This window comes from Pectinophora gossypiella, chromosome 20 (assembly GCF_024362695.1).
Source record: "Pectinophora gossypiella chromosome 20, ilPecGoss1.1, whole genome shotgun sequence".
NCBI classification, from domain to species: Eukaryota; Metazoa; Arthropoda; class Insecta; order Lepidoptera; family Gelechiidae; genus Pectinophora; species Pectinophora gossypiella.
The window spans coordinates 8,035,559-8,063,105 of NC_065423.1; the positions used below are offsets into that span (position 1 = coordinate 8,035,559).

At 37.8% G+C, this 27,547-nt stretch overlaps 1 protein-coding gene across 3 annotated transcripts; it reads left to right on the forward strand.

Annotated features, from left to right (window-relative positions):
* Positions 1–4,355: 4,355 nt before the first annotated feature.
* LOC126375971 (uncharacterized) lies at positions 4,356–27,132 on the forward strand. Of its 3 annotated transcripts, XM_050023071.1 has the most exons (10): positions 4,356–4,704; positions 5,027–5,084; positions 10,255–10,432; positions 10,792–10,858; positions 10,935–19,653; positions 19,735–19,823; positions 20,046–20,237; positions 20,391–22,609; positions 23,348–23,794; positions 24,443–27,132. In XM_050023071.1, the coding sequence occupies exons 3-10, from the start codon at positions 10,263–10,265 to the stop codon at positions 25,830–25,832; spliced, it is 13,293 nt and encodes a 4,430-aa protein (XP_049879028.1). In that variant the 5' UTR covers positions 4,356–4,704; positions 5,027–5,084; positions 10,255–10,262; the 3' UTR covers positions 25,833–27,132. The 3 variants fall into 3 exon arrangements, with proteins under 3 accessions (XP_049879028.1, XP_049879026.1, XP_049879027.1); XM_050023069.1 differs by lacking the exon at positions 5,027–5,084; XM_050023070.1 differs by lacking the exons at positions 4,356–4,704; positions 5,027–5,084 and adding an exon at positions 6,145–6,358.
* Positions 27,133–27,547: the final 415 nt, after the last annotated feature.

Consider the following 27,547-nt stretch of genomic DNA (forward strand, 5'->3'; position numbering starts at 1 on the left):
TCGCAACCCACACGATAAGAAGAAGAAGACGAATCGACATTGTATTTTAGTGTATACAGGGTGCTAGTGACATCGTAACGAAAACTTTGAGGGATGATTCAGATCATGATTCTGAATGATAATAAGTGGCATTTTTCGTCGCAAAAGTAGGGAACTGAAAATAATTTAAAAAAACATTTTCAAGATTTTTCCAACAGGATATTCCACTTGATATCAACTCAGAATCATAGTCTGAATCACCCCCCTCAGTATTCGTTACGATGTCACTAACACCATGTATAGTAAAATAGTACTTACATACATATTAGTGAAAGAATTATTTTTTACATATTTGCTGTTTCATTGTACAGGTAATATTTTCAGAATAATAATATAATATTTTGCGAATGTAATGTTTTGCAAAATGAAATATTTTGAGAATATATTATTATGAGAACGAAGGTTAGCCAGGTCGAATTCAATTGACAACGACAATGAGTTTTGCGTTAAAAGGCAGGGAGAGCCTACACCAATTGAAATAGAGACAGGGAGACATATACCAACCTCGACAGCGGCTACCTGAATGGTGGTAAAATGCTATTTTTTTAAATATTAAAAATAGGTTTGCGTTAACCACAATCTCACTCGATGGTAATCACATCTTCAGATGTGGCCTAAGTTAGTAGTGTTGCTACCCGCTTACCTAATAAATGCCCACTCCAGTTTCGAGGAAGAGTGAATAGGCAGGGAGAAAGCAGTGGGGCGAAGTACTACGTTATCGGCCCAGCTGGACACTGTGATCGGCACATGCATACTACAACTGCCCGGAACCATCCTAGCATCTTTTTCAGTTTTCTACTTATCTAGACTATTAAATAGTTTCCTCCCCGTGTTTCTTTTATCAGTTTACTAAAGTACGGTCACGAGCATTAATATGTATACACTTTGGTACCATGTCACATTAACTTTTTTGACATATTGAACTGTAAGTCTCACTAAATGTCAAATATGTTAGTGCGATAGAATTTCGCCCGCACTCCGTTGTGTGATTTTTGTAAGTATTTTTGCATTTATGTATAATAGCAAGTATAGAACTACCTGCCAGAGGTATACACGTACGTATATTGTAATACGATAAAATATACAGGTCTGCTTCAGGATTCGAACCTCGCGTCCTTCGAATGCATGACACCCATAGGACCATCACGCACGTAGCGTAGAGCTAACTTCCGTAAAAATAATGTCTAACAGGTACTTATTTATGTAGTATTAATAAAAGATAATTAATGTATCCAATATATCTTTTCTTTTATTGTCCCTAACTTGTAAAATTAGGTACCTTAGAATGTAAGTAGCTAATTCTAGTTACAGCTTTAACGTACTAAATTACCGCAGATTAGGTTATAGTTGCCCAGAGATACCGGTGAAGACCTCAACGGTTGCAGAGGCGGAGATAGGAGCCATCGCTACGGCAATGCAGGTCGGAAGGGGAAAGTCACAGGGACTGTAAACTGGAACCTGACAGAGGGCAGCAGTAACTGTCAGTACAGCTTTGAAATAGACTACTCTGGGCAGTACTGCGGGCGAGAGGCAAGAGGGAAACCACTGCCTTATTTTTCCTTAAAAAAATAACATGGAGACGACCGACAAGAGCGTGGCTCTTAATGATGATGAGGTAATAGTTATTACGTGTATTAATAATTAGGTACACTTGCGCAAATAATAGATATTGTACATGTAGCCAGAGATGAAGGTCCAAATAAACACTGGTGAAATTCGTCTTGGGGTCTGTATGCTACTGGAGGAAGTCTAGGTAGAGTGGGGATTTGTTACAACTTTCACCGCAGCGTTAGAAAACCTACGTACCTACTTGTGTTAAGAAAGTTATTTTCCTCATAGGAATAAAGCAGAGGAAGTCCTGTTCGGAGAACGCATAACTTACATTGTGGTGTCACAGGTTCAAAGCCGTGCTGGGGTTTTAACTGTTTTCGACTTTATGACTTTGAATTCATGTTTGGGTCATAGATGATGATTTCATTGATTTCGTGGTTTCCAGGATTTGTGCCCGGTTAATGGCAATAGGCTCGTCCCCAGTTACACGAGACTTAAACATAGCTGGCAAGGAGTGGGTGCTACATTATGTTGTTGGAATAAAAAAAATAGTGGTTATTTAGAAAATATGAATGCATGGGATTGAGAACTGATATTAGGCAGCAAACTTACTAAATTTTATAAAACAATATATATTTTTTTAATGTCTAGGACCCTGTGCCGAGGTTTTCTTGCAGCTACATTTCCCCGGCTATACAGGTTGCTGCAGTAGTGTTAGGCGGATGAAACATTCGTTATGTAAAAATTGACGATTCAAAGGATAACTATTTTACATGCTGAATAAAGTAGGTATATTTGAGTAGGTATTTTTATGTGCTTTAATTATGTATATTTGAGATTGATTATAATTTGCTTTTTCAGATGTTAAGTACCATGGGAGTGAGCTGGTATGTTTTTAGAATGCAGCCTAATGGGCAGAAACTCTCAAGAGTCGAAATCACTGAGACGTAGTGGCGAAGGTACAGGCAGACCAAGGAAGAGATCTATCACATAGACAATAGGGATGCATTTGAGACGGTATATAAAAGTGGAAGTTTAAATAGGAGGCCTTTGCACAGCAGTGGGATAAAAAACCGCAAGCAAATCGGACCATCCGTTCTTGGGCTACAGGTAGACGAAAGACAAAGGGAAGAAGCCAAACTTATAATACCTCTTCGCGTAGTATCGGGGGTTAAAAACAGGAAAACAGTTACTAACGAGTAACGAGAATGCCGCGTTTGTTCACAAGTAAAATACCGAAGCGGTTGAAATCGCCAAATTATTTTGGCGGTAACTTGGTTTCTGATTACAAATCTACACTTACCTGTAGTCCGTTAATGTTTAAATAAGTAAGTATATAAACATATAACGGATTTGAATATGTTTAAATACACTTATTCGTAAACAAAACGTTTACTGTAAATAGTAAATTGTGCAGATTCTGCCAGATACAAACATACATTTAATTTAGATTTCTAGCTCTCTCTTGTACTTATCGGAAGTTGAAGACACTTTTATTTTTAAAACGCTAAAACTTAACTCATTAGCTAGAAATCTTAATGATTATGTAAGTAATCATAATGAATCCTCGGCTTCATACCAGGAAAAAATCAACATTCGAAATACTTAATGTTTCTTTCGTTCAAGATGCTCTACCGCGCTGATCCAATCCGGGTTGGCAGAAAAACATCCGAACCCGTGACAATTTAGAAAAGCTTTTCTTCCAAACTCCCTACAATTAATTGGTGGGGAGTCCTGTGCCTCACCAACCCATTAACGTCCCCAAAACGTCGTCGTCGTGCCTATTTAAATGTTATTCATTCATGTTAAGTAAGTAAGTATATTTTGTTTTATTAAAGATTCGCTAGATACTCGTTCTTTTACGATAAAAAGCGTCGAGGCATGTCTGTGCTTCTGTGAATGTTTTTATTTACATAGGATTTTTTACATTTATTACATCATTTATTGTTTTTGACTGCCGTTCTATGTGTACTATAACGTACTTTAAGAAGTGAATCAACTCTACTTACCTACCTATAAATAGTTTTATTCTATCATAATTACTTCTAAGAAATTATGGACTTGGATAATGTTGCTTGACTTCGCATTTTTTAATTGGTAGGTATGTATGCAGTGCGGTAACAACTATAGATAAGGTTGATAAGCGAGATAACTCAGCGCTTAGCGAGCCATAGCAAAAAGCATCTTTTTTCATTGTATTAAAATCGACTGCACGGTGCAAAGTCAATTCGAGTTTTTGTCGGATGCGGTGGTAATATGTACGAGGTGAAATGTAAAACGAACGTACCGTTATGTAGCATGGAACGATCAATTCTGTTTCATTATTCGGAGCTGTTTTCGGTTTAGATTGCAATATCGGCGCGCGGGGAGGATTAAGGGTTTTTTTCCGAGTTCGAACCGAGCCAGAGTTTCACTACGAAGCACGACACGACGCGGCCTATTTGTTTACATTATTTTCATTGCGTACAGCCATTTAACTCCTTTCAAACTGCGGAACACTAAAAATACTTGGCCCTAAACATAATATCGTAGCTAGTGTACATCAGATAATTAAATTCACATAGGTTATTCGACATTTTCATGGTTCAAGACGCCGATCGCGCAAATGAATTCTCTGTACACTATTTTTATCACTGTCACACTGACACTTGACGTTTTCGTTGTAATGCCGACTAACCTTCTTGGGAAATTATTGCTGGCCGAATAGAACAAATGACGTCACAATTATGTTTTGACACGACTGTTCGAGAACGCAGGCATTTGGAATGTGGCTGATCGATCATTTAGCATTAAAGTTGCACGTCGTGAGTGTGTAGGAGGTGGCGCAAGCAGGAACCGTGCTCCGTCGACGGCGGCCGTTCGGCGAATGGTTTTCGATTTTCGGCTTGGTGGCGCTCGCGGAGCCCCCAGCCAGCGGTGGGGCGTGGGCCAGCGGCCTCGCGCTATAGTGCCCGCACAGTCGCCCTCGCGTCCCGGCAGAGACACAAAGACCAACAGGAATTAAAATTTCAAAGTCGCCATTTTGAGCTAGCAGCAAAATGTTCAACCAGTCTGCGTGCGTTCGCTAAGTGATTAGGATTGACAATATAATTATTTTGCTTTGATACAGAGCAGGTTAGTGAATTATTTACGCATATGTCGAGTTAGCAAGCCGTAGGATCATACAATGGCGTCGGTATTTGCGTTGGTTAAAACTCGTGGCGTGTGGTACGCATTTGACGAAACAGTGAGAAGTAAGCGATAAGCGAAGCGCGCTGGTAACTGTAATGGATTTATTTATTAGGAAACGTTGGGATGTTCCCACTTTACATAGGACGTAGATCCGGTTTTGATGAGTACATTATTATTATGTAACTGTAAATGTCGAAATTATATAGGTAGGTGCCGTGTAACACCTATCTTTATAATACTTAACATTGTTTTCTAATTTCTATAGCTGCCCGGACTACGTTGGCCTTCGGCCGTGTAAGAATTGCAATGATTTGGAGTCAAAGGTAGGTGTATTTTAAATTGGTATAAAAAAACACCAAGTATACCTAGGTATTTTGTTTCTTTCGTCTCATTTCTAAAGACAAGTATTAAAGTAGGTATCTAGTACGTAATAAGCAGCGTAGATACTTATCATAATAGAATACCTACCTATCTAAAATAATAACATGCTCAGTATAACCAAACAAGTTCTTCTAATAATAAGAATATCCTATTGAGGGGGCCATTGTGCCTACCTAACGCGACTGTTCGTTCTGAGTCCGGCATTTTTTTCACTAACGACAAAAGCGAACAGGGTTAGGACACACCGAGTCTCACGGAGCAACTCCAATTAAATAATAAAAATACCATTTAAGGTTCCCCTTTTTCGTTGTAAATGCGATGAAATGCAAAGTTATACCTACGTTTATTATTGGGACTAGTTTCCATAATACGTTCTTAGATCCTAGTTAGCATTTGGAAAATAATTATCACAAAGCGATAATAATTAAACAATCTCTTCTTTACTTCGCTACAGTAGGTAGGTAAATACGTGCTAGTTTTGTTTGATGATTGATGTTGTGAAAGCATTAAAGTAGTGATGGGTAGCCTACCTATTACTTACCAAGTCCTAATAAATATTTTGTCATAAACATACCTACCTATTTACTTCCTCTCGGTGTCGCTCCGGCTTAATTAACGTGAATAAATACAAAGAACTTCACAAAAATTATCGGCAATACATTCATAATTTTAAAAGACTACTTACCAAATACCTATACGTAAGTTTACGTTATGAAATTAAATACAGGACACTGTTCCTGAAGTGCTTCAGTAACTTTGACAAATCGACGTTTCCGGTAATTCGAAGAACTTATAATTTAGTACCTATTAACATTTACAAACATAAGTATTTAATTTAAAAAATACGTTAAAAATACTGAAATTAAATAAAATAAATTTTACAATAGCGAATAATAAAGAAAACGAAATAAGAAGATATAATGATTCAGAAGTGACGTCATAACATTTGTTCTCTTTGGATTTGTTCGCATTTCGTTCGCCGTACACTCGGCCGCCATTTTGTTTTCATTCGTCGCGACAACGTGAGGCAGGCGTGACCTCTCGTTGCACGTGGGCGCGCTGGCGTCCATTTTGCAACAACGTTCAAAGTGTTCAGTGTTACTTGTTGCTTGCGTCCAGAAACAAGTTTTTATATAAGGATAGCATGATTCCATAGTTATAATTATAAAACATCTAGTGATATAACGTTTAGTGTATCTAGTGAGTGAGGAATAAGGTCAGTTTGACGAATTTTTTTTTATTACATACCTAGATCTTGCATGCATTGATTTTATTTAAATGTTTTATTTCTAATCTGTTCTTAGTTTCACTTTGTAGATTGTTATTATTACCTACGTAGGTATTGTACCTATTTACCTTGAAAATTGTAAAAGTTCATCCTTTTATTTATGTGTTGATCATATCTTTTTTGTTATGTCATCAAATAATAAATAATACTAGGTAAGCGTCTAAATTTTATTGTATTGTATTGTAAATGTAAATTAAGAATATGGAAAGTACCTTACCTGACTAGGTAATTAATAAAATAAATGACTAGCATAATAATGATTACGATATTTTGTAGATTAATTAGGAATTAAATATCGTTCCATTCTACGGATATTCATTGCATCTTCTAGTAACTATAATATTATGTTACATAGGTAAATATTGTATTGACCCATAACATTCATTAGAAATATTGCCATATTTTGTTTTAAGAAAAACCCCTCGTTACTGTTTTCGTTGAGTGGTGTTTTTAACAATTTAACGACCAAAATGTTAAAACAATAATTGGTAAGTCATTTGTTTTATAATCATACTTTACCGTTTTTCTCATCCCTACTTAGGTTTAATCGTAGATAGGTATCTACGTATTTATTTACAGAATGAGAAACTTCAGGGTACGTTCCCCAAACAAAATATAGATGGCGCTGTTCAGATTTACGTGATAATTACCTATCTTCTCATTGTTCGGGGTCTTCTTCTTCTAGTGCCTGTCCATTACTGGACGTTGGCCGTCAGCTTTGAGAACTCTTCTCTGTCAGAAGCAAGACGAAACAGCTGTTCTACGGTTGTAACGCCGGTCCATTCGCGGATGTTCCGCAGCCATGACTTCTTCCTCCTCCCTCGACGTCTTTGTTCGGGGTACCTAGGTAGATATATAATTATTCAAAAATATAATGTAATGGCATAGGCATAGGTAGGTATATAAATATAATTGTTGCTTGATAGGTATTTGGATCAGATACCTATTAGGTACCTACTACGTACAGCTTCCTATGTAATAAGTGGAAGATGTGTTGTGCCTGGGTGTAATAACAAGGGTCATCATTTAGGTATACCCAAAAACAAAGACAAAAGATGCATAGGTATGTCTGATATCCGTGAAAGTAAATTACAAGGTTAAACGGAGGAAAATTTGTACAGCGCCATCTATATTTTTTGGGGAACGTTGCCTGGAAAGTCCCTCATTGATTTAACATCGAATAAATCGATATCTGGAATTTGATCGATGGAATCAGCTTTACGACTTACGTGTCATCGATCTTTTTTACTCTTCTCTACCTATTTCAATTTTGAATACCTAATTTGCTATCTAAGAAAATCAATGACGTCATTTAGCTAATAAAGTTTGAACTATTTAAGAATAGAATAAGAATAAGAATAAAATAAATTTATTGCCAGTAACAATTTACATTTGCTATATAAACTAAGTAATTATGAATATTGCGAATACGGGCAAAAGGAAATGGCTCAGCTTGTGCTGCCATGGAGCCATGTTATGGCGCCATCCAGCGCTGGTTTTCAGTCATATCCTCTTCCTGGGATATTTATTGTAGTGTACCTAGGTACCTAATACAAAAAGAAGGCAGGCCCCGCCATCAGATGGGAATAATAAATGCCAAGGAGAGAGAGAGAGAGAGAGGTACTTAATACACTTTGTTGCGAGATACATTAGGGTGTCGTAACTCGTAGGTAGGTACCTACCTATCGCAATGCGACTGTTACTAAGCCTACGCTGTCTGTCCTTACTTTTTTATTATACCTAATGATGCCATTTTACACTGAGGAACTTTCTAGCCATGTTTTCCAAAAAATATAATGTAATGGCAGTGGAATGTATATAAAAAAAAAGTTGCATGATGTTTGGATTAGATTTGTATAGAATTATATGTTGTTACTTAGGCAGGTATATTACTTCTCTTTATTTTAAACAATAATAATTATTGCAAGATGTGATGTGCCTGGTTGTAATAATAAGGGTCTATAACCAAACACAAAGATAAACGATGCATTTGGCTGAAATCCATAAAATGAAAAGGGTAAGCGAAGATGTTGGATAGTGCCGTCTATATTTTATTAGGGAACGTAGAAAGTGCCTCATTACCTATCTAATCCGTTAAAAACTGCATACCAAAAATGACAATTGACAGCAAACAAAGTGTTGTTTTTATATGACTCAAATTGTACCGCTAGAGGAGACTGCGTCTTCTTTGATTCTTGTTCTATTAGCTGTTAGATTTTTTTATACTACTACCAACATGGCGGCTGCTTGGCTCTTACCATATTCTATGGTAGAATGTAAGAAGAATTACGATAGAATACGAATGTACGATAGCGTGTTTTCGAGTTTGAGACTTCGTGATTCGCGCATCTTGAATAAACGGCGCTCATTGTGGTCAACTCCAAGTTTTACGATAACTTCTGTTACTACGGTTGTTCCTGTAAAGTGAAAAAAAGTTCGTATGCTTGAGAACGCGCTCATGTCGATGTGTGTATCATGCTTAACTTACGGTTAAGTAGGTACTGTATGCTTAACGAAGCTCAAATATCAGAAAGTATAAAATCGAGTAGATGCGGCACGAAATACCACACTGCGCTAGAGCGCGTCTGCTTCAACAGTATAAAGAAGTTGAAGCGTGTAAAAATAACTATACTTTTACGAAAAAAAAAATAATTAAAAATAAAAGTACATATCTATGTACTTTTATTTTTAATAGATTTGAGTGCTGAATATTAAGTACCCGACTGCGGTGAAGCAAAAATAAGGGTTATTTGTAGACATAAGCTGCATCATTTTGAAGGACATATAACAGAGGGATACGTTCATAATACTATTGATATTGTATAAGTAGGCAATACTATTGAATTTCACCGTTCGTGAATAGCGCGCGCGGCGCGAATTGTCGAGGAGTTCCACCATTAGTCGTACGACATTTATCTACGTAGATAACATTCGCTATGTCTATTGGGCGAAGACATGATATAATTCGCACAGTTGCTATGCCAAGAAGGCTGATCCAATTACTACGGACTATTAGGTACGGACTATGAGGAGCTCGGTGGCGCAGCGGTAAACGCGCTCGGTCTGCGATTGTTGAAGTTAAGCGACTTTCGCAAAGGCCGGTCTTAGGATGGGTGACCACAAAAAAAAAAGTTTTCATCTCGAACTCCTCCGTGCTTCGGAAGGCACGTTAAGCCGTTGGTCCCGGCTGCATTAGCAGTCGTTAATAACCACCAATCCGCACTGGGCTCGCGTGGTGGTTTAGGGCCCGATCTCCCTATCCATCCTTGGGGAAGGCCCGTGCCCCAGCAGTGGGGACGTTAATGGGCTGGTGATGATGATGATTAGGTATAAATGTAAAGAAATTACATTTTATTTCAGACTTGAATGGATGACAGATTCGTTTTTATAAAAGTTGTGAAAATTCTGTACTTTTTAAATAATACTTATTTTAAGAAACGGTTTAAAACTCATGCTTCGTGATTACGTCAATGTTTTATATTTCGTGTTTTTTTTTCTGCGAAAATAAAGCCGCCGCTTTACTAAGGCTGTTGCTGAAGGCGTACCACCCTCACACCTCATGAAATATTTGTTAATTTTATGTTGTGGAATTCACCTTGCCAATCGCAAACATTTTTCGCCACTTGAATAGAAGAGAAGCTTACACTATACATATTATTATACTGAACTAAGTGAATAGAAACAACAACCAACTTCAACTATTTCACATTTTATACCATTTTAGTTACTATAATTTCATTTTAGTAGATTATACGGGTTTACTCTGTTATTAGATTATGCATACTTGTCCTTTACATTGTCTTTATCAAGGTTTTTTTTTTCAGTCACCATCATGGATTCGGATTACGATCGCAAGTTCGAGGATATGAAGAAGTACATCCCATTTCTGGAGAGTATGATCAAGAGACTGGAGAGTACGAGCACTTCTTCTGCAAATCCTCGACAGGCGCAACTCGATAAAATCCGGTCGTTGCGGGATCTCCTACTTGACAAGAAAAAAAGGTCATTAAATCTTTGTTATCCTTCTTAATTAATTACTATACTTCTTATTCTGGACGATTAAACGTCAAACATAGTGTTTTTTACAAATGGATACATTCCCTGATAATAATGGAATTAAAATGGGGTTAATATCCCACATAGAAACAATTCATCTAAGAAAGCAAATATTGCTGTTTCATATTTGTTAACATTGCGCATTTCCTTTTGTATGCGCAAAGTAATGAATTGTTTCAATGTGCCTTTTTTAACTTTCCAGTTTTAGTGTGCCTTAATTTATATTTTTAGAGAAATAAAAGCACCCAAAATATTAACAATACAATATAAGTATATAAGAATTTTAAATAAAAGTTTATTTGCAGAATGAAAATGGAGAATTTGTTGAAATGCGAACAAGTGCTGGTTAATTTGTACGCTAAAGTTGAGCAGGTACGTAATTTGAAATTAATCTGTTGGTTTTTAGTATATTTGTCTCAAGATTATTGTACTAATTTTTTTGTTACAGCGGGATACATTACCGGGCATTAACAAAGCATCTGATACATTATTTTCATCTGCTTCTTCTAAGCAAGATTTAAACTTATCACGAAGTAAAACCAACCCTGCAGAGGTCAAGACAACTGTAGTGGTAGACGATCCCGACACCTTGCCTGAAATTGCCAGGGCCTGTGAGACTGAAGTTATTTGCACGCCTGGCAGTAAGGAGCCTGCCCTATTTCAAAGGAGACCTAATAAAAAATCTATTTCACCATCGCGACCATCTCAATCTATACACACTGAAAAGAAATCGCCTCAAAAGTCTGTGCCAAAACGGAACTACACTCGAGTCCTAGTATCACCTGAACCAAGTTCTGATCGTTGGCCTTCAACCGAAAGAACTACCGATAAACCTTTGTTCACGAGAAGGTCACCTATAACACCTTCGCCTTCCTATTCTAAGAAGGAAAAGAAAAAGTCTTCCAAACAAAACAAACCTCTACCTAAAGATCTCAATATAACTCTAAATGTGCCAGAAGAAAGTCTGAATTCATTGAATACAGGAGACATTTTATCCAGAATTATTAAATGTCCAGACAACGATGTTGACATCGACACGTTACGGGACTTACGACAGCAAATTTTAGGAGAACTAAAACAGACTGGAGCAAGTGAAGACATATCTGATTTGATACTAAAGTCTTATAAACAGAAAAAGAAGAAACCTTCAAGGAAGAAAGATGAAGTCGAAGAAGGAGAATTATCCGACAGTGAAAGTGAAGCAATTGCAAGTGTTTATGGTAGTCTCGTCGTTGTTGATAAAAACGAAAGTAATACAGGGCAAACTAAGATACCAGAAAAAGAAAAACAGCCACGAAAAATACAAATTTGCTTAGTTATTAACTCTGATAAGGAAACTGCATCTACGGATCAAACTAATGAACCGCCACGAATAACTGATGCGAGTGATTTTGAAATGTTTGATGATATCCAACCAGCTAAGTCTGAAGAAATTACTAAGACCAATGAAAGGGAACAGAAAGTAACTACAAAATTAATGAAAAGCAAAGAAGACAACAGTGAAAAAGTTACTGAAAAAATAGGCCCCTTATCTAAAATTCAAGACGTGATAACAATAGATGATGATGACGTAAGCAAAGACACAAGAAAGGCCATTGAGCTTGAGTGTAAATCTAGTGACAGCAGTTTAATTGATATTTCTAGTCCTGAAGGTGTGGGTTCGCCTGAACCAACGGATAAAAGAGATTCTGAGACTGCAGCTCCCTTCAGAGCTAATTTCTACAAACCTTTGAGTGAACCAGAACACATAACAAAAAATACTACACAATTGAAAACCGGGAACGACAATTCCGAAGAAAATACTAATAATGCGGATACTATAAGTAAAGAGGTAACACCAGAAAAAACAGTAGAACAAGAAAATGGTAACCCGTCAGGTGAAAAAAGTAGTTCCAATAAAAGTGATTCTACTCACGATCAGATTCTCAATTCTGAAAAAACAGATCTAAATATTAAAGAATCAAATGTTAATACAGATATAAAAGAAACAGATGATGTGGCAAACAATACTGAGGAAATAGTAGAAATACCATTATTAAATTTAGAACCCACAGTACCTGCGCCACCTAAAAAAGATAATGTGTCCGAGATTGAGATTTTACAGGCGTTGAAAAATGAAATACTTAGCGAGTCTATATCCATTCCCGGTGCTGAAGTTACGCCTGCATTACATCAGCCCAAAGTTACTAAGGTAGCAAGTGCTAAAGAAGTAATTAAGAAAAGAATATCAATCGAAAAGTATAAACAGAAATCAGCACCTACGACAAAGCCATCCCTGTTTATCAACGACCCAAGTTATTCGAGGTATAGCGATCAAAGTAAAAAGCACAGTCTAAAACTTACAGAAGAAGAATTGGAAAGATTCAATTTTCCTGCGAAACTAGCCTTACATGACAGTTCTGAAGAGGAAAATGAAGGTAAAGATGAAGCCACATATTCACTTGAAGATATTTATGCAGATCTTGCTCCTAAATCACCGGAAACAACAGAAGAACCTAGTACCGAAAAAACGACTCCTATAATTATTCCAGTTGATCCTGTCAAACCGGTAATAGTCAGTTCTAAAACCGACGTTGATATGAGGACAATAACTCCAACGATATCGCCCAGCGCACATCATCAGCCTGTGCATCATACAGTACTTCCTTCATCGGAGGTAAAAATCGTATCAGAACCTGAAACGAAGGTAGAACCAAAAAGATCACTTTTAGTGGATCCTCGTATGCGAAGGGAGCTAAATAAGTCTACGAACAAAGAAAGTCCCAATCCACATGCTATTATCCAAGAAAGAACACCACGGCCAATGGGGACGTTCCCTAACATGACACCTAATTTAGCACCTAACATGACTCCAAACTCCAGATCTTTTGAGATGACCCCGTCGCGTCAATCAATTGAAGCAGATGATAACAACTCTCGTAAACATGTTTACGCGCCATTTCCAACTGTTGACTCACGTTGGGAATCTAATTCCGACTACACGAAAGAGAGTCGGAATAATCGTTGGGAACCGTGGATGGACGTCGATACATCAGATGGGAGTCATTCAAGAAAGTGGGAAGATCGCGATCGCAGAAGTGGTTCTGTGCGCGATAATGATTATCAAAAATCCCGATATGACACTGAAGCAAACAGTTCTAGATATAGTCAGGATCAGGGAGATACATATAGTAGAATAGATTGCCCGAGAACCCCCGTTCACCCTTTCGGAAGATCAGATTGTCCTCCGACACCTACTCCTTCTTTTGGGATGTTAGACGGTCCTATCAATCCATTTATTAGGGCAGATTGTCCACCTACCCCTGGACATCCTTTTGGAATGTCCGATTATCCAATGACGCCCAGCCATCCCTTTGGTAGAACTGATGTACCTATGACTCCTAGTCATCCATTTGGTCGATCTGATATGCCAATGACTCCAAGTCATCCTTTTGGGCGGATAGATGTCACAATGACTCCTAGTCACCCGTTTGGGCGGACAGATGCTCCAATGACTCCTAGTCATCCGTTTGGGCGGACAGATGCTCCAATGACTCCCAGCCACCCTTTTGGAAGATCCGATGCACCAATTACTCCTAGTCATCAATTTGGAAGATCTGATTCAGGAATGGCGCCTATGACTCCAAATCATCCCTTTGGAAGATCGGATTATACTCACAATCAGCATATTCCGGGTCCTAGAAAAGATCCGAGACTAAACAGGAGTAGTGACTATGGTTCCAGTAAAAGAAAGCATGATAACAGGGATCGAGGTTATAAAGATCAGAGAAAGTCTGACAATAGATCTTACAATAACGATTCTTATTATGGTAGAGAGCAAAGCGTTGGAAGAAATGATAGACACCTAGTCGACCGTAGGAATAATAGAGATTCAATGCGAGGTCAGAGCAGGGGGCGTAGTGTAACTCGAGATTATGAGCCAGAGAATATCTACCCTGGTGATCACAGCGGGAATAGGCTGAACGACTTTTATCATGACGTAGAAACGTCTAAATACAGTGAAGCGGAAACAAGACGAGGCTATCAGCGCGCTCAAAGCGTCGGTCGCTCAAGGCCAGAAGAGAGGTTTTGTCGTTCTTCATCAAGAGCTCCAAGTTTTGAGCGTAATTATGAAAAAGAAGTTAATAATGATAATACCTTATCGGTCAAGCCACAGTCAGGTCGGTCTTTTACAATTGATACAAGCGTTAATACGACATTCCAGGAGTTTTTAAAGGATAAAGGACTGCAAGAATTTGATCGTTCCTTTGATTCTCGGAGACAACGTGCAGCAAGCGTTGGACGGTCGTTGACACGAGAACCTGGCGTTGGGAAGAATTTCCGTGAAAGCAGTGTTGGAAGAACAATGGCCAAACCACCTCACTTAATTAATGAAGACACCTCAGGATATAAAACTATGGTTCATTTTGTGCGGGCAAGAAGTATGGGGCGAGACTTAGCCGATAAACCAGAAAAGAGCTTCAAGGATATTAAAGCAGAGTTTGAATCTTATCGGACTAATAATAAACCTAAACAAATCAATCCAAACATTAGGTCTAAAGGGGCCCCATCTAGTCACAGTAATCGCAAGAAAGACTTTTACGGAGAACACGGTAAAATAACTGCTTCTACCAGCCATATTAAAAAACCCGCATATTCACCTCGTAAAAATTATCGAGATCCCAGAATGCGCAATGATAATTACGACAGCAAAAATAAAAACAGACACCAAGACAAAAAGAATTTTGGAATAGTTTACACACACGATAATATTACCAAAGGCACTATTTTAGGGTCCGGGTATGGCGTGAAAAATTATAAAATTCCTAAGATAAAACGACCTGTTGAAGAACCGGTTGTGAAGGAAGCACAAAAAAATTCTAAAATTAATGAAAAGAAAAATACCGTCGTAGAGAAGGAAAAACATGTTATAATCAGGAAAGGAACAAAGAAAGAACAAGTTACAGAAATTGACTGTCAGGCTAAGCTTGTTACGAAGAAAGGAAAAGATAAGCATTTCGGGAAGGAAGAAGACAAAAAACAGAATATTATTGAAAGTAAGCCCAAACAGGCGAGAAAAACAAAGAGGAGTGATAAAATCGAACCTGAAACATCTGCTCCTATAGCAACCACGGTCAGAACTAGGAGAGCAAAGAAGGCTGTTTTTGATTCAGATTCAGATTCTGAACCTACTACTAAAACTAAAAACGAAGATATAGTAAAAGTTGACGTTCCCAAAACAAGCAACAACAATGATGAAGATATTATAAGAACTCCCATTAAAAACAATGAAGAAGATATTTTGGATACTAGTTTTGGTATGGATGAAATATTCCCTGAAAATATTACATCAGATCCAGTAATGGCTAACATAAACGCATTAATTGCTGACTTGGATAACGATATAGATACTACAAAAACAGAAGATCTTAGCAACGTATTTAAAGATATCGCATTTAATAGTTTGCTGGAAAGTATAAGCACTCCTAGTGACAATAAACAACTCGCTTTAGAACAATCTTTAAATGATATATCGGAAGTTATTGAAACTCATTCACAAAACATAATTCCCGATGGAGAAAAAGAGCTAGCAGCGCAGGCTGAGGAACAAACTAATGAGACAAATGTAAACGTGCCAAATCAAAATCCTGGAAGTCTTGTAAAAGAAGCTAAAGAAAGTAAATTAAATGACATTTCTAACAGTAACAATAAACCATTAACAAGAGAATCATGTGATAACGGGAAGAACGAAAAGAATGTAAACGATCTAGTTATTAACCAAGATATAGTTTCTACTACAGAAATTGAAAAAGAGCCTTTGAATAAATTAGAAGAAGTTAATACCGATCGCTGCTCTACTCCTGACAGCACCATAAATACTAATGAGGTTGTTCATAACCAGTCTCATGATGAAGTTGGTTTACCTGATAGCACAAATGAGAAAAATGATATGCAAACTGACGTAACATCAACTCATGATCAATCTGAATCATCTGAGAAAAATACAAGCTTAGAAACTGAGCCGATATCTATAGGAAATTTGCTTTCCATATTAAAAGACAAATCAACAACTAAAAAATTACTTAGTATGCTAGGTGATCAATCTGAGGAAAACCAAAAAATTAAGAAGAAACTTGAAATGTTGCTTAGTGAATCTGATGAAGAAGATACAAATGATGGAATGAGAGATGACTTAAATGAAAAAGGGGAAGAAATTGAAAATGACGAGAATAATACATCAGAAGAAAAAGTTAAGGAGAATATCCCAGAAGATGAAAGTCCGAACATCTCGGTTGATGAAACACAGGCGGTCAAGGAATCTGAGGATTTATCGAAAGCGAAGGAGAGCTCAAAAGAATTGAATGAAACTGAAACCACGACACTCGATAATACAGAGGAAGTAACCGAAGAAAAACAAAGTCCAGATTTAGGTAAGCCGCGAAAGGTTACACCTAAAAAAAATAGAAAGGGCAAAAACAAACCAGGCAAAAAAGTTGCAATTTCTAAAGAAAGGCGAGTGACTCGATCAGGTGTGGCAGTCTCGCGGATGGAAAAACCTAAAAAAGCTTCAAGAGAACTAAGACAACTCCAAGAATCTATTAAAGAGATGTTCATGAGTGACGACATATTAAACGCAACAGGAATAAGAATGTGTCGTTTAGCAAAAATGGCTGATGATAAGAGTGTTACTCGTTCAGAAGAGGATAGTGCATCCATATCAGAACCTAAGCCTGTGGTTGTATTGGAAAAGTTTAATGAAAAACAAAATATTCAAGATCCACCGAAAACGAGAAAAAAGCCTGGACCCAAAGTAAAACCTAAGATTTCAGTATCCGAAATACCAGCAAAATCCGATAGTGTATCAAAAGAAATTAAAACATCGCTTATTTCGAAGCACAGACCTGGGCCAAAATCCAAAACAAAAATTGTTCAAGAAGAATCTGACCCCTACTCATTTGATGACTCCGTTAGTGAAGCAACTACTGGACAAACGAGCGTGCACACTAGCTCAGATTCGGATGATGACTCTATAGCGTCATCTAAGAGTTTTGGCAGTTCTGAAGTATTAGCTGACATAAAGAAAAAACCGAAACGAAAACGACGCCCTGTATGGCAGTCAGGTGTTATTAAAAGTTCTAAAAGACGAAAGAAGTCAGACACTAAGCAAGTCGATTCTTCGTACGATGACGCATCATCATTAATACCAGAAAAGCCAGTAATTATACCGGATATGAACTGTTTTACAGATAAAACATACTGTTTTCTTAAAAATATCTGTACATATTACTGTCGTCTCTGTGAATACAGTGGAACCGAAATAGTAAAGCACTACAAAAGTGATCATCCCCATTCAGAAATTCCTTTATCTAGAATGGATCCAACCGTAGCTCGAGAAGCCATTGATGAATGCGAAAATGTACATTTTCAAACCATCAGTAAAATGTCTACTGATAAATATGTCTGTAGATTTTGTTTTGAAGAGTTTTATAATAAAAGAGCCGTATTGGAAGAATTCTTCTGGCATGTTGTCAGTATGCATACGGGAGAATATAAGAGACTGTGTTCTGAGTGTACTAATGTATATAGATGTCCATTTAATCTAGACATTCCTCCGCCGCCAAAAGATGTAAAAGGTCAACTTATTGGTTACATTTGTGGAAAGTGCTATTTTACTCAAATTTCTCTTGAAAATCTTAAAATTCATGTTATCGTCCGCCATAATGATGAGCAGACGGCAGTATATACGATTAATTTGGCAGCAATAGGCAAAAGAACCATGAAGACATTATTGAAACGCTGCAAAGAACAGCCACGAGTCCTTAGAAGCTTGCGATCACATCCTAACGCTGATGAAGAAACAGGGAACCAAAGCGAACACAGCAATCCTGTTGAGAATGATTCTAGCGACACAGATTCAAAAGCTACATCTTCGAAAGAAATAGATTCCCTGCCTATAGGCTCTGTCCAGGCTAAACTTGAGTTTGAAAGCGATGATTATATTAACAATAAAGAAAATAATGACAGTCCTACGGTAAAGGTTGAAAGAAATGATAATGCAATTGAAAATCAAGAATATCTTGAACATGAATCAGACGCGATTCATCAACATGCTTCATCAGATATTCTAGATTATCCTCATTTCAAAATCAGCTACAAAGAGTCTGGGACAAAAGAATATGTGTGTTGCATAAACGGAACGGATAACCACTACAAAACCAGCCTTCTAATATCAATGAAGAAGCATGTTCAGACAAAACATTCTGAAATATGGGATGGATACTGTTTTGTTTGCAAGGTTATAGTGATGCCACAAGGACAACATTATTTATTCAAGGAATGCCTGCAGCACCTTCTTGATAAGCACATGGATAATTTACCAGTTCTTGAAGAAAAAGAAATTGATAATAGTTCTGAAAAAACGATAAATCCGGATGATACTACACCTGATGCTAAAAGATCTGATTCCTCGAAAACTTATATAAACGTTCGTCCATTGTCTGATTTACTGTCTAAAGAACCTACAGATGAAAATCCAGTGGCGTTGCCAAAAATACAAAGTGTAATAAGTCTAGGTGCTGTACCTGGTGAAGCATCTCCACCATCTCCAATTTGTACATCTCAGACAGAAACTGACCACGATGAAACAACAATGTCTTTCAAAACTCCATCCTTGCCATCAAAAACTGCGTCAGCGCCTGCACCAGTGCCTGAAGAAATTGTCAAATATGAAGAAGTACAGGCCGAAGTGTTGTCAAAGAAACATCGCGTCATTATAGACGCAATGATGAGTCACGAAAAGTTGATTCAGATTTATAAATGTGCTGGTCGTTTCTGCTCTTTTACTACTGACTCCGCGGATGCGGCAGTACTTCATGCATCTTCACATCAACGCATAGGCGGAGAGAATTCCTTAAATTGTGCTTATTGCGATTTTGATTGCCGAGGCAATGCTATCGATTTGGTCATGCATGTATTTAAGGTGCACGGCCGTTGTCAGTACGCGTGTGGCCATTGTTTTTACCGCGCTTGTGCCAGTCAGCTGGTGGTATTTCATATAACTAGGATCCACGGCGAAGCCGCTTCACAAATTGTTCTTGAGGCTACAACGGTTACCCCTGTGAACGAAGATTCTACATCGAATGTGTTGCCCAGAGAAACTGCTGTTCAGCACTATATTTGTAATAGCTGTGAGTCTTGTTTGTTAATCTATTTAATTCATGTTTTGTTTTGGTTTTTTCATTTAGTCATTTTATTATTATTTATTGCAGTGGACGGTACATGCAAGTTTAAAACCTACATGCCAGGGAAGTTTATTGACCATCTTTCGAAACATGCTGCCACGGATTACACCTGTTATGTAAGTCCTTATTTAAATTACCTAAGAAAATGTATTTGGTACGTATATCGTGAAAAATACTTTAAGTCATGACGTGAGTGATGTAACGTCTTCATAATAGTCGCAGTATTCACAATGGAGAAGCGCGGTGGAGTGTCTTCTCCAGTTGATTTAAGGAAGACCTGTGACTGTAGAACGTATAAAAGCTATAATCATATTTAAGTCATTTCTCTAATGTTACAGATTTGTTCGGAAGTCTTGCAAAATCCAAATGAATTGTTATACCACATGAAAAATCACGGAATGAAGTTGTATCAGTGCACTTGGTGCATTGATGGTGGCGATAATGAAGCAGATTTTATGGCACATTCATCGGCAAGACATCCTGCTAGAGAACCACAAGCTTACTTAAGAATCACTACAACGGCGCAGAAGGTAATTTCAGCTTTCAAATTTAAACAACATAAAACTGCAAATAAACGTAATTGATACATTGCTTTTTGTCTTTGTTGAACTATGAGCAAAGCTTAACGACTGTTACAGATGTGATCTTGCTTGGAAGAATTTTAATTTATTGCCCTATTTCAGGATGGCGCATCTAAAACCATGATCCTGCCTTTGGTGAAATTAAATAATAGTAATAAATCCAACATACCGACTACACTGGTAACACCGAATGCTAACGTTGAAGATCCTGCTAAAGAAGCAGAGAGAGCGATTGATTTGGAGAAAATTATCACGTCTATGCCGCTTCTTGCTAGCGAAGCTAAAAAGCCACAGATACCTACATTAGCCCCAACATGTGAGCTTCCTCCTGTGTCATCTCCTATTGAAGATACATTCGAACCTGAAATTATTCTAGATCCACAAACTTTGAGTACTCCGCCACGTTCGGAGCAGATTGACGAACCTACTGTGTCGATTCTGACTCACGTTATCAAAAAGGAACCGTTGCCTGAGACTCCTACTAAGGATTCCTCCACTTCAGATGTAATCTGCTTGGATAGCGATGAAGAAGACTGCATAGATTCATCTGATTCCAGAGCAAAAGTTATAGATTTATCAGAAGAAAACTCGTCTCCCACTGCCAATGTTTCTTCTCAACCAAAACCTGAACTAACTAAATTACTACCACTGGAATTGTTCAAATGCCAAAAGTGTAATGTTACGTTTAAAAATCATCCTGGTTTTAAGAGACATATTACATCTTGCTTTATCGGCTTTGATACTTATCGCTGTGCCCACTGCCCTATGACAACCAAGGATGTAAACGATTTATGTTTGCATTACAATGCCGATCATTCTCATCAGGTCACCCAAACAAAGCTGGCCCACATTTGCGGTGTGTGTCAGCGTACAGATAAAAGTAAATGGGTTATAACATACCACCTAAAGAAAGATCATGGCGCCACGCATTTAGTGACGACTGCAAAGTTTGAAGACAACAAATCAGTTGGCTATGTTTACACTATCGGCAACGGACCCAAACAAAAACAAACATCCAAAAGGAAGCAGTCTTTAAGTTCCTCATCAGATACACCGCCTAAAAGAACGCGCTATAGCCCGCAAGATTTAGATAAGCTGCCACAAAAGCCCATTCTGGATGATTTGACATATTGCTCTGAATGCGAGTTTAGTACCAAGGTCCGTTTGAATTTGGTTCGTCATTTCCAACAACACGCCGAAGCTCAGACGGTGCCTCAGACAACTCCTGTTAACCCTGTGCCACACCTTGAAACAAATGAGAGACATTTTGATAAGATGGTAAACCTCGCTTCCAGCTCTCTGGAAACTATTAGGTCTGATAAGCAGCCACCTGCAGTAACCTACCACATTCCGGAAGAAGCGGCATTACGGTTTCCAAAATATGTACCTGACAAATTACGATACACCTGCGGGGCTAAAGGTTGTTCCTACATCTCAGTCGATGAAGGCATGTTCAAATGTCATTGGGATACATTACATGCTAGTTCTAATTATTATCATTGCGTACATTGCCCCCCACTCCAATCTGTGGACACATCTAGACCTTTGGTAGCTGGAAGAATATTAACGCATTTGAAAATGCATGACGCTCGTTTGTATGCTTGCACGTCCTGTACTTTCTACCATTTTAGAAAGAACATTCTAGAAAAGCATTTGGCTGAGGTCCACAAAGGTGCCGGTGAAGTAATGGTGGTCAGAGAAGAATTTACAAATCAATCTCCTGTCAGTCTTCCTCAGCCGTCTAATGCGGCGCCTACGATGGATCTGAAACCTTGGAAATGCGGGTTGTGTGAGTTTAAGAGCATGTTGCGACCTGCAGTCATCGAACACTGTTCTAAAGCACATAGCACCAAAATGCAGTTTAAATGTCCCGTTTGCCCATTTAGGACATCTGCGTTGGAAAATGTGACTAAACATCAATCGCATTCTCACCCTGGGAACATTGAGGAAGTGTTTTACTATTACTACAGGGAAGGGTCTATTCCTGACGAACCGGATGGCACCCCACGTTGGATGAAGCAACGGCAGAAGATGGGTAACCCAGAACCTGAAGTTAAAACCGAAACGCCAGATACTTCTCAACAAAGCACAACATCCCTGGCCCCCATTCTTCCTACTCCTGCTCGAGTAGACCTGGATATTGTGAAAAAAGAAGTTGTCGACACAGAATGTGAAGAATCTATAGAGGATCTCTGTAAACACTTCGGTGAAATTTGTGATCCCAATGGACTGAAGTACAAATGTCCCTTATGCAAGTTTGTTATTGAAGATAGTAAAGATGCGATGCAGTCGCATCTATATGAAGAATTGCAGTACAGGAAGTAAGTAAATGGATAAGTGTTACAAAATATGTTACATTCGGCGAATAATCAAATCAAATCAAATATACTTTATTGCACAGAACTAAATTTTACAATCAGACATGACACATGAATACAGTACAATTTGGTCGGCCTTATGGCTCTAGAGCAAATTCTTCCAGGCAACTACCGAAAGGAAACAAACATTTACAAACAACTAATAATCAAACAATTAATAATTTTGTAATAATATAATCTGCGATTTAAGTTCTTAATCCGACAATGGTGCTAATTCCTGTAAATACCATCTAATTTTATTTTAAGTTATATCTGTCATTTTCTTATCCGCCGAAAAGGAAAGGGACGGGTAATCGACAAGCATAAAATTTATGGAACACACGTCAATTTTAAGCACAAATCTAAACCAACCGTCTAAAAATTTTACGTCAGTCAATAACCCGACACATTAATTTACTCATTCTTCCTAAAATTAAGAGCTGTGAATCATCCGTCCCTTTCCTTTTCGACGGATATGAAAATGACGGATATAACTTAAAATAAAATTAGGCGGTGTCTGCAGGAATCGGGGCCAATGCCTTTTCGGCCCGACACAAACTTAACCTATTTTTTGACAGTTCTTAAACTAGTGCCGTTCTTCACTCACAATAAGTGCAAGAAAGAGAGATAGTTAGTTTTAGTCCTGTCAAATTACCTTAGAATTTAGTTGGTGGAAGTTAACACATAAAACGTACATTTCAGGTGGGGTTGCAGCATATGTTCGTATAAAGCTTTCCATAAGACGGGATTACATGACCACGTAGTTACTGAACACGCACAAAAGCGGCAGATTGATCCTATAGAGCTGCCACCCGACACACGCGTAGAGAGATGGGTGTCTTACGTTCTAGATCACCAATCCGCAGCCATTGAGTCCAATAAAACAAACTTGGGCCGACAGAAAATTCAGGTTGATAAGCCTGGTTTGTCCTCTGCTCCTACACCAGCAAAAGAAATCGAAACCCCTAGAGCAACGGTCTTGCCTCCAACAAAGAAGCCAGATCATAAAGATATTGACAATATCGTGCAAGCATTTGGACCGTTGGGTTCACCGAACAGTACGAATTTCTGTTGCCCTAAATGTGCTTTCCAAACTGCAGACGATGGGGTGATAAAGGATCATTTGGAAACCGAACTGAACAAGATCAGGTATATTTACACTTTGTTGGTATAAATATCTGTTTATTATGAATACTTTTTTAAAGGACACTAGATGATTAATTGACTCAGATTTTATTTACACATAACATAACAAGCATCACGCCTGTATCCCCGAAGGGGTAGGTATAGGTATATAGAGGTGTATGGAGTTGGATATGTAGTGTGAAAATTTTATGCGATAGGAAGTTCTGAGCTTTCTGATATGCTTTACACATTATTAGCTATAAAAAAGTCTCACGGGCTTTTTGAACACAGGTATTCATAATTGTTTATAATTACTAACACAGAATCATAAAATTAAAATGATAGTTATGTTTATTTTCACGTTGCAAATTCATTAGACTTGCTTATTATTGCTTTTTCACCATTATTATCGCTATCTTCAATCGATTTTGTAAATATTTTTAACCGACTTCAAAAAATTAGGAAGTTATTTAAAATAATTTTATTTCTTAGGATCATTCAAGATTCGGCAAGATTATCTAGAGAAGAAACGTGATCCACTAGGTTCTCTCTTCATGAGTTGATGAGTTCACATAATACTTAACATTTTATTATTCCTTTTTAAACTGTGAATAAAATGTGAGCAAATAAATAAAAGTGCGCGAACTCATTGTAGATAAATGCACATTCCAGGTGGCGTTGCAGCGGTTGTTGTGAACATTCCCAGAATTACCATGAAGCTCAGCTGCATTCGAAGACGTGCAAGAGTTCCCTGGCAGGCCAGGCGCCTCGGCCTGTTGAAGCTGTCCGGGACCCCACAGTCAGGGCTGCCTGGGTCGCAGCCGTCATAAGCACACAGAAACTCACCATCAATCAAGCTCCCGCTACCGTTCAAACACCACGTACTTCCACCGACGACGCAAAACAAAGTAAGCCCGATAATTCCTTGCTAGTCGTCAGGTACGAAGAGGAAGTACAAATACCTGAAGAAGAAATGTTAAGCACAAGAAAAAGACCCGCCACCACGGTCTCTTCACCCGATAGCGACGACGAACGCCTGGTCATTGATGAAGAAACTCTGAAGAAAGTCAGAAACTGTCCCTACTGCGAATATTCATCAAAATACCAACAGGCACTCGAATTCCACATGCTGCGACATTGGAACCTTAGACCCTACACATGCTGTTACTGTGAATCAACTGTATCCAAAAACTCTATAACCGGTCATACCGCCCAGGTCCACCCAGGCATGCCAGAGCGCTATAAGAGGACTAGAGTTCCGACCACACCGCCTACCGTATTAGAGTTAGCCAAAAGAGGGAAGCGGTTTATAAGCCATGACGATACAAAAACCAAAGACGAGATGGTAAAAGACAGTAGACCACGGTTGGTCTGCTTAGTATGTGAAAATGTAATCCTTGAGGGTGAGTCTGACAAACATAAGCACGATGTACCTACATATTTCGCACGCAAAGGCGATGTCGTAGTCAAGTGCTGTATTTGCTTATCATTGGTCCCAAATATCAATTGTTTGAAAGAACACCAACTTCAAAATCATCCTAACGTTCAGATTAATTACGCGTATTTTAAACTAAGTGTTGACACTAGAGAGATCCTCGTGTGCGGGCATTGCAGTAAGTATTTTAAGTATATGAGGGACTTACAGACGCACCACGATGCACACCACGCGGCCCTGCAACTGAAATATGAGTCTAAGGTCGTAGTGGCGTACGACGCCGAATGTGACAAGGAGGGCGGTGAAACTTCTAGAAATAAAACGAATGAATGTGAAAACTTGACGGTACCAACAGTTAGAAAGGTCGCAAAAAAATCCACAACTAAACTGCCTAGCCAAACTGTGGCGCGCAAATCTACTACGAAACTGCCTTTCTATTTCTATCCCGAACTTGAGTCGGAGAGAGAGTTTTCCTTCTATGGCACTAAGCCTACTCCACTCGGAGAACTAGACAACGTTACTACGCTGATGCCATTCTGTAACACTATGATGCCTTTCACTATGAAGAAATTAAGTGAAATAATTAAGATCGATCCCGTAGTTCTCGTCAAAGATTGTAAAAAATGACTGTGAAACCGTGATTCTTCAGTAAGAGGTGAGAGGGTGATTGAACATTAACAAATTAGGTATTTGAAATGACGAGAAGTGATTAGAAACGTACTATTGGTTGGTTTGTGTAGATCTTAATACCATAATTATAAGGAAAGACGATATATGGATGTCAAGATTGTGTTTTTTGTTTCGAATGAGTCGATACTTTCAAGCTGCTGCTTATAGTGAACATTATTTTTAAGATTGCAAAGAAACTTTAATGTTACTTTAAAGTTCTTTATCCATTTGTCCTTTTCTAATACAGCCATTATTATGTATAAAGCCATTATTTTGAAAAATATGGCAAATGTCTGTGATTTGTTTAACATTCTATATGATAAGTAACATTTAAGATTAAGTAGGAATCCAATTACGAGTATTTCAATTTGATTGCATTTGTACTTTTGTAGGAAGGAGTTTTTGTTTTTTTTTTGTTTTAATGCTGCAGGTACTTTGTTTTGTATTTTTGGACTAATATGTATTTACTATTAATGTAGATAGTAAACATTTCGTGAACCTCAGTTGTAAGCATTTCTGATTTTTGCTTTATTGAGTTACTTTATTAATGTGAAAAATGTATAGAAACTTAATTTGTATGTTATAAATTAATCTGACCAATTCCCATTCCGTTAAATTGTCAATTTGCGTATTGATCAATGTCTAAATATAAGGAATGTAAAACATCCTTTTCACTGTTCAATAGACACTTTTTTCCTTATGGGGCAAAAAAGATCTTGTGGCACTTCAATGGGTCTTAAAAAGCAATATTGCAATTTGACATTTGCGCATATAAAGGTAAGTGCGCAATGCAAACAATTTTCAAATGCCAATATTGCTTTTTTAGACGAATCGCTTCAATGTGGCCTTTTTAACCCCCAAGGAGTGCGTATGTGCACATCATTGTTGGCCATGACTAAAACGGCGTTATTGACATTTGTTGTTGTCAAGAACTGTCAAAAATGCCGGCGTTAGTTTCGATTATTGCCACGTTCCAAAAGGTTGACAGTGCGGCTGATCTGGCAGACATCAAATTTATTATATTTTGGTTTGACAGTTTAAAACTGGCTTATGTTATGATACTATTTTACAGTTGTCGAAACTAAAATAAAATGAAAGTTTTGCTTGCCGGAATCTGCGTCAAAGTATGTTCAAAAGTAATACTTATCTATAAATAAAAATGATTAAACTATGTACAGCAGTAATATTGCAATAGCAAAATAATAATTTTTCTTTTCAGTTAATTATCAAAACCTATGAATACAAATTTTGTAATAAATACCTGTTTTATATTTTTACGGAAACCCTTTTTAGCAACAGTTGGTAAAATTCTGAAGCATACAATTCTAGAAGGACTTATGTGAAAGTAATTGCGCCATTGTTCAGCAAATGTCAAATAGCAATATTGCTTTTTTAGATGAATTGCTTCAATGTGGCCTTTTTACCCGGGCCTTCAGCAGAATGCGAATCTTAAAGAAAATACCTACTATTCCTCTACCGGATTTGATGGACCAAACCCAACAAATACTATTTAATGAGCAGTTGGATTCGCTGCAGATTACAGAGAGATTGAGAGAAAAATACAATTTGAATACAAGAGTACGTAACATACAATGAAAGTGACATCTGTGAAACGGTTGGAGAACTAATTCAATAATGTTACTTATTAGTTCCTTCAAGATGCAAAGGAGAAA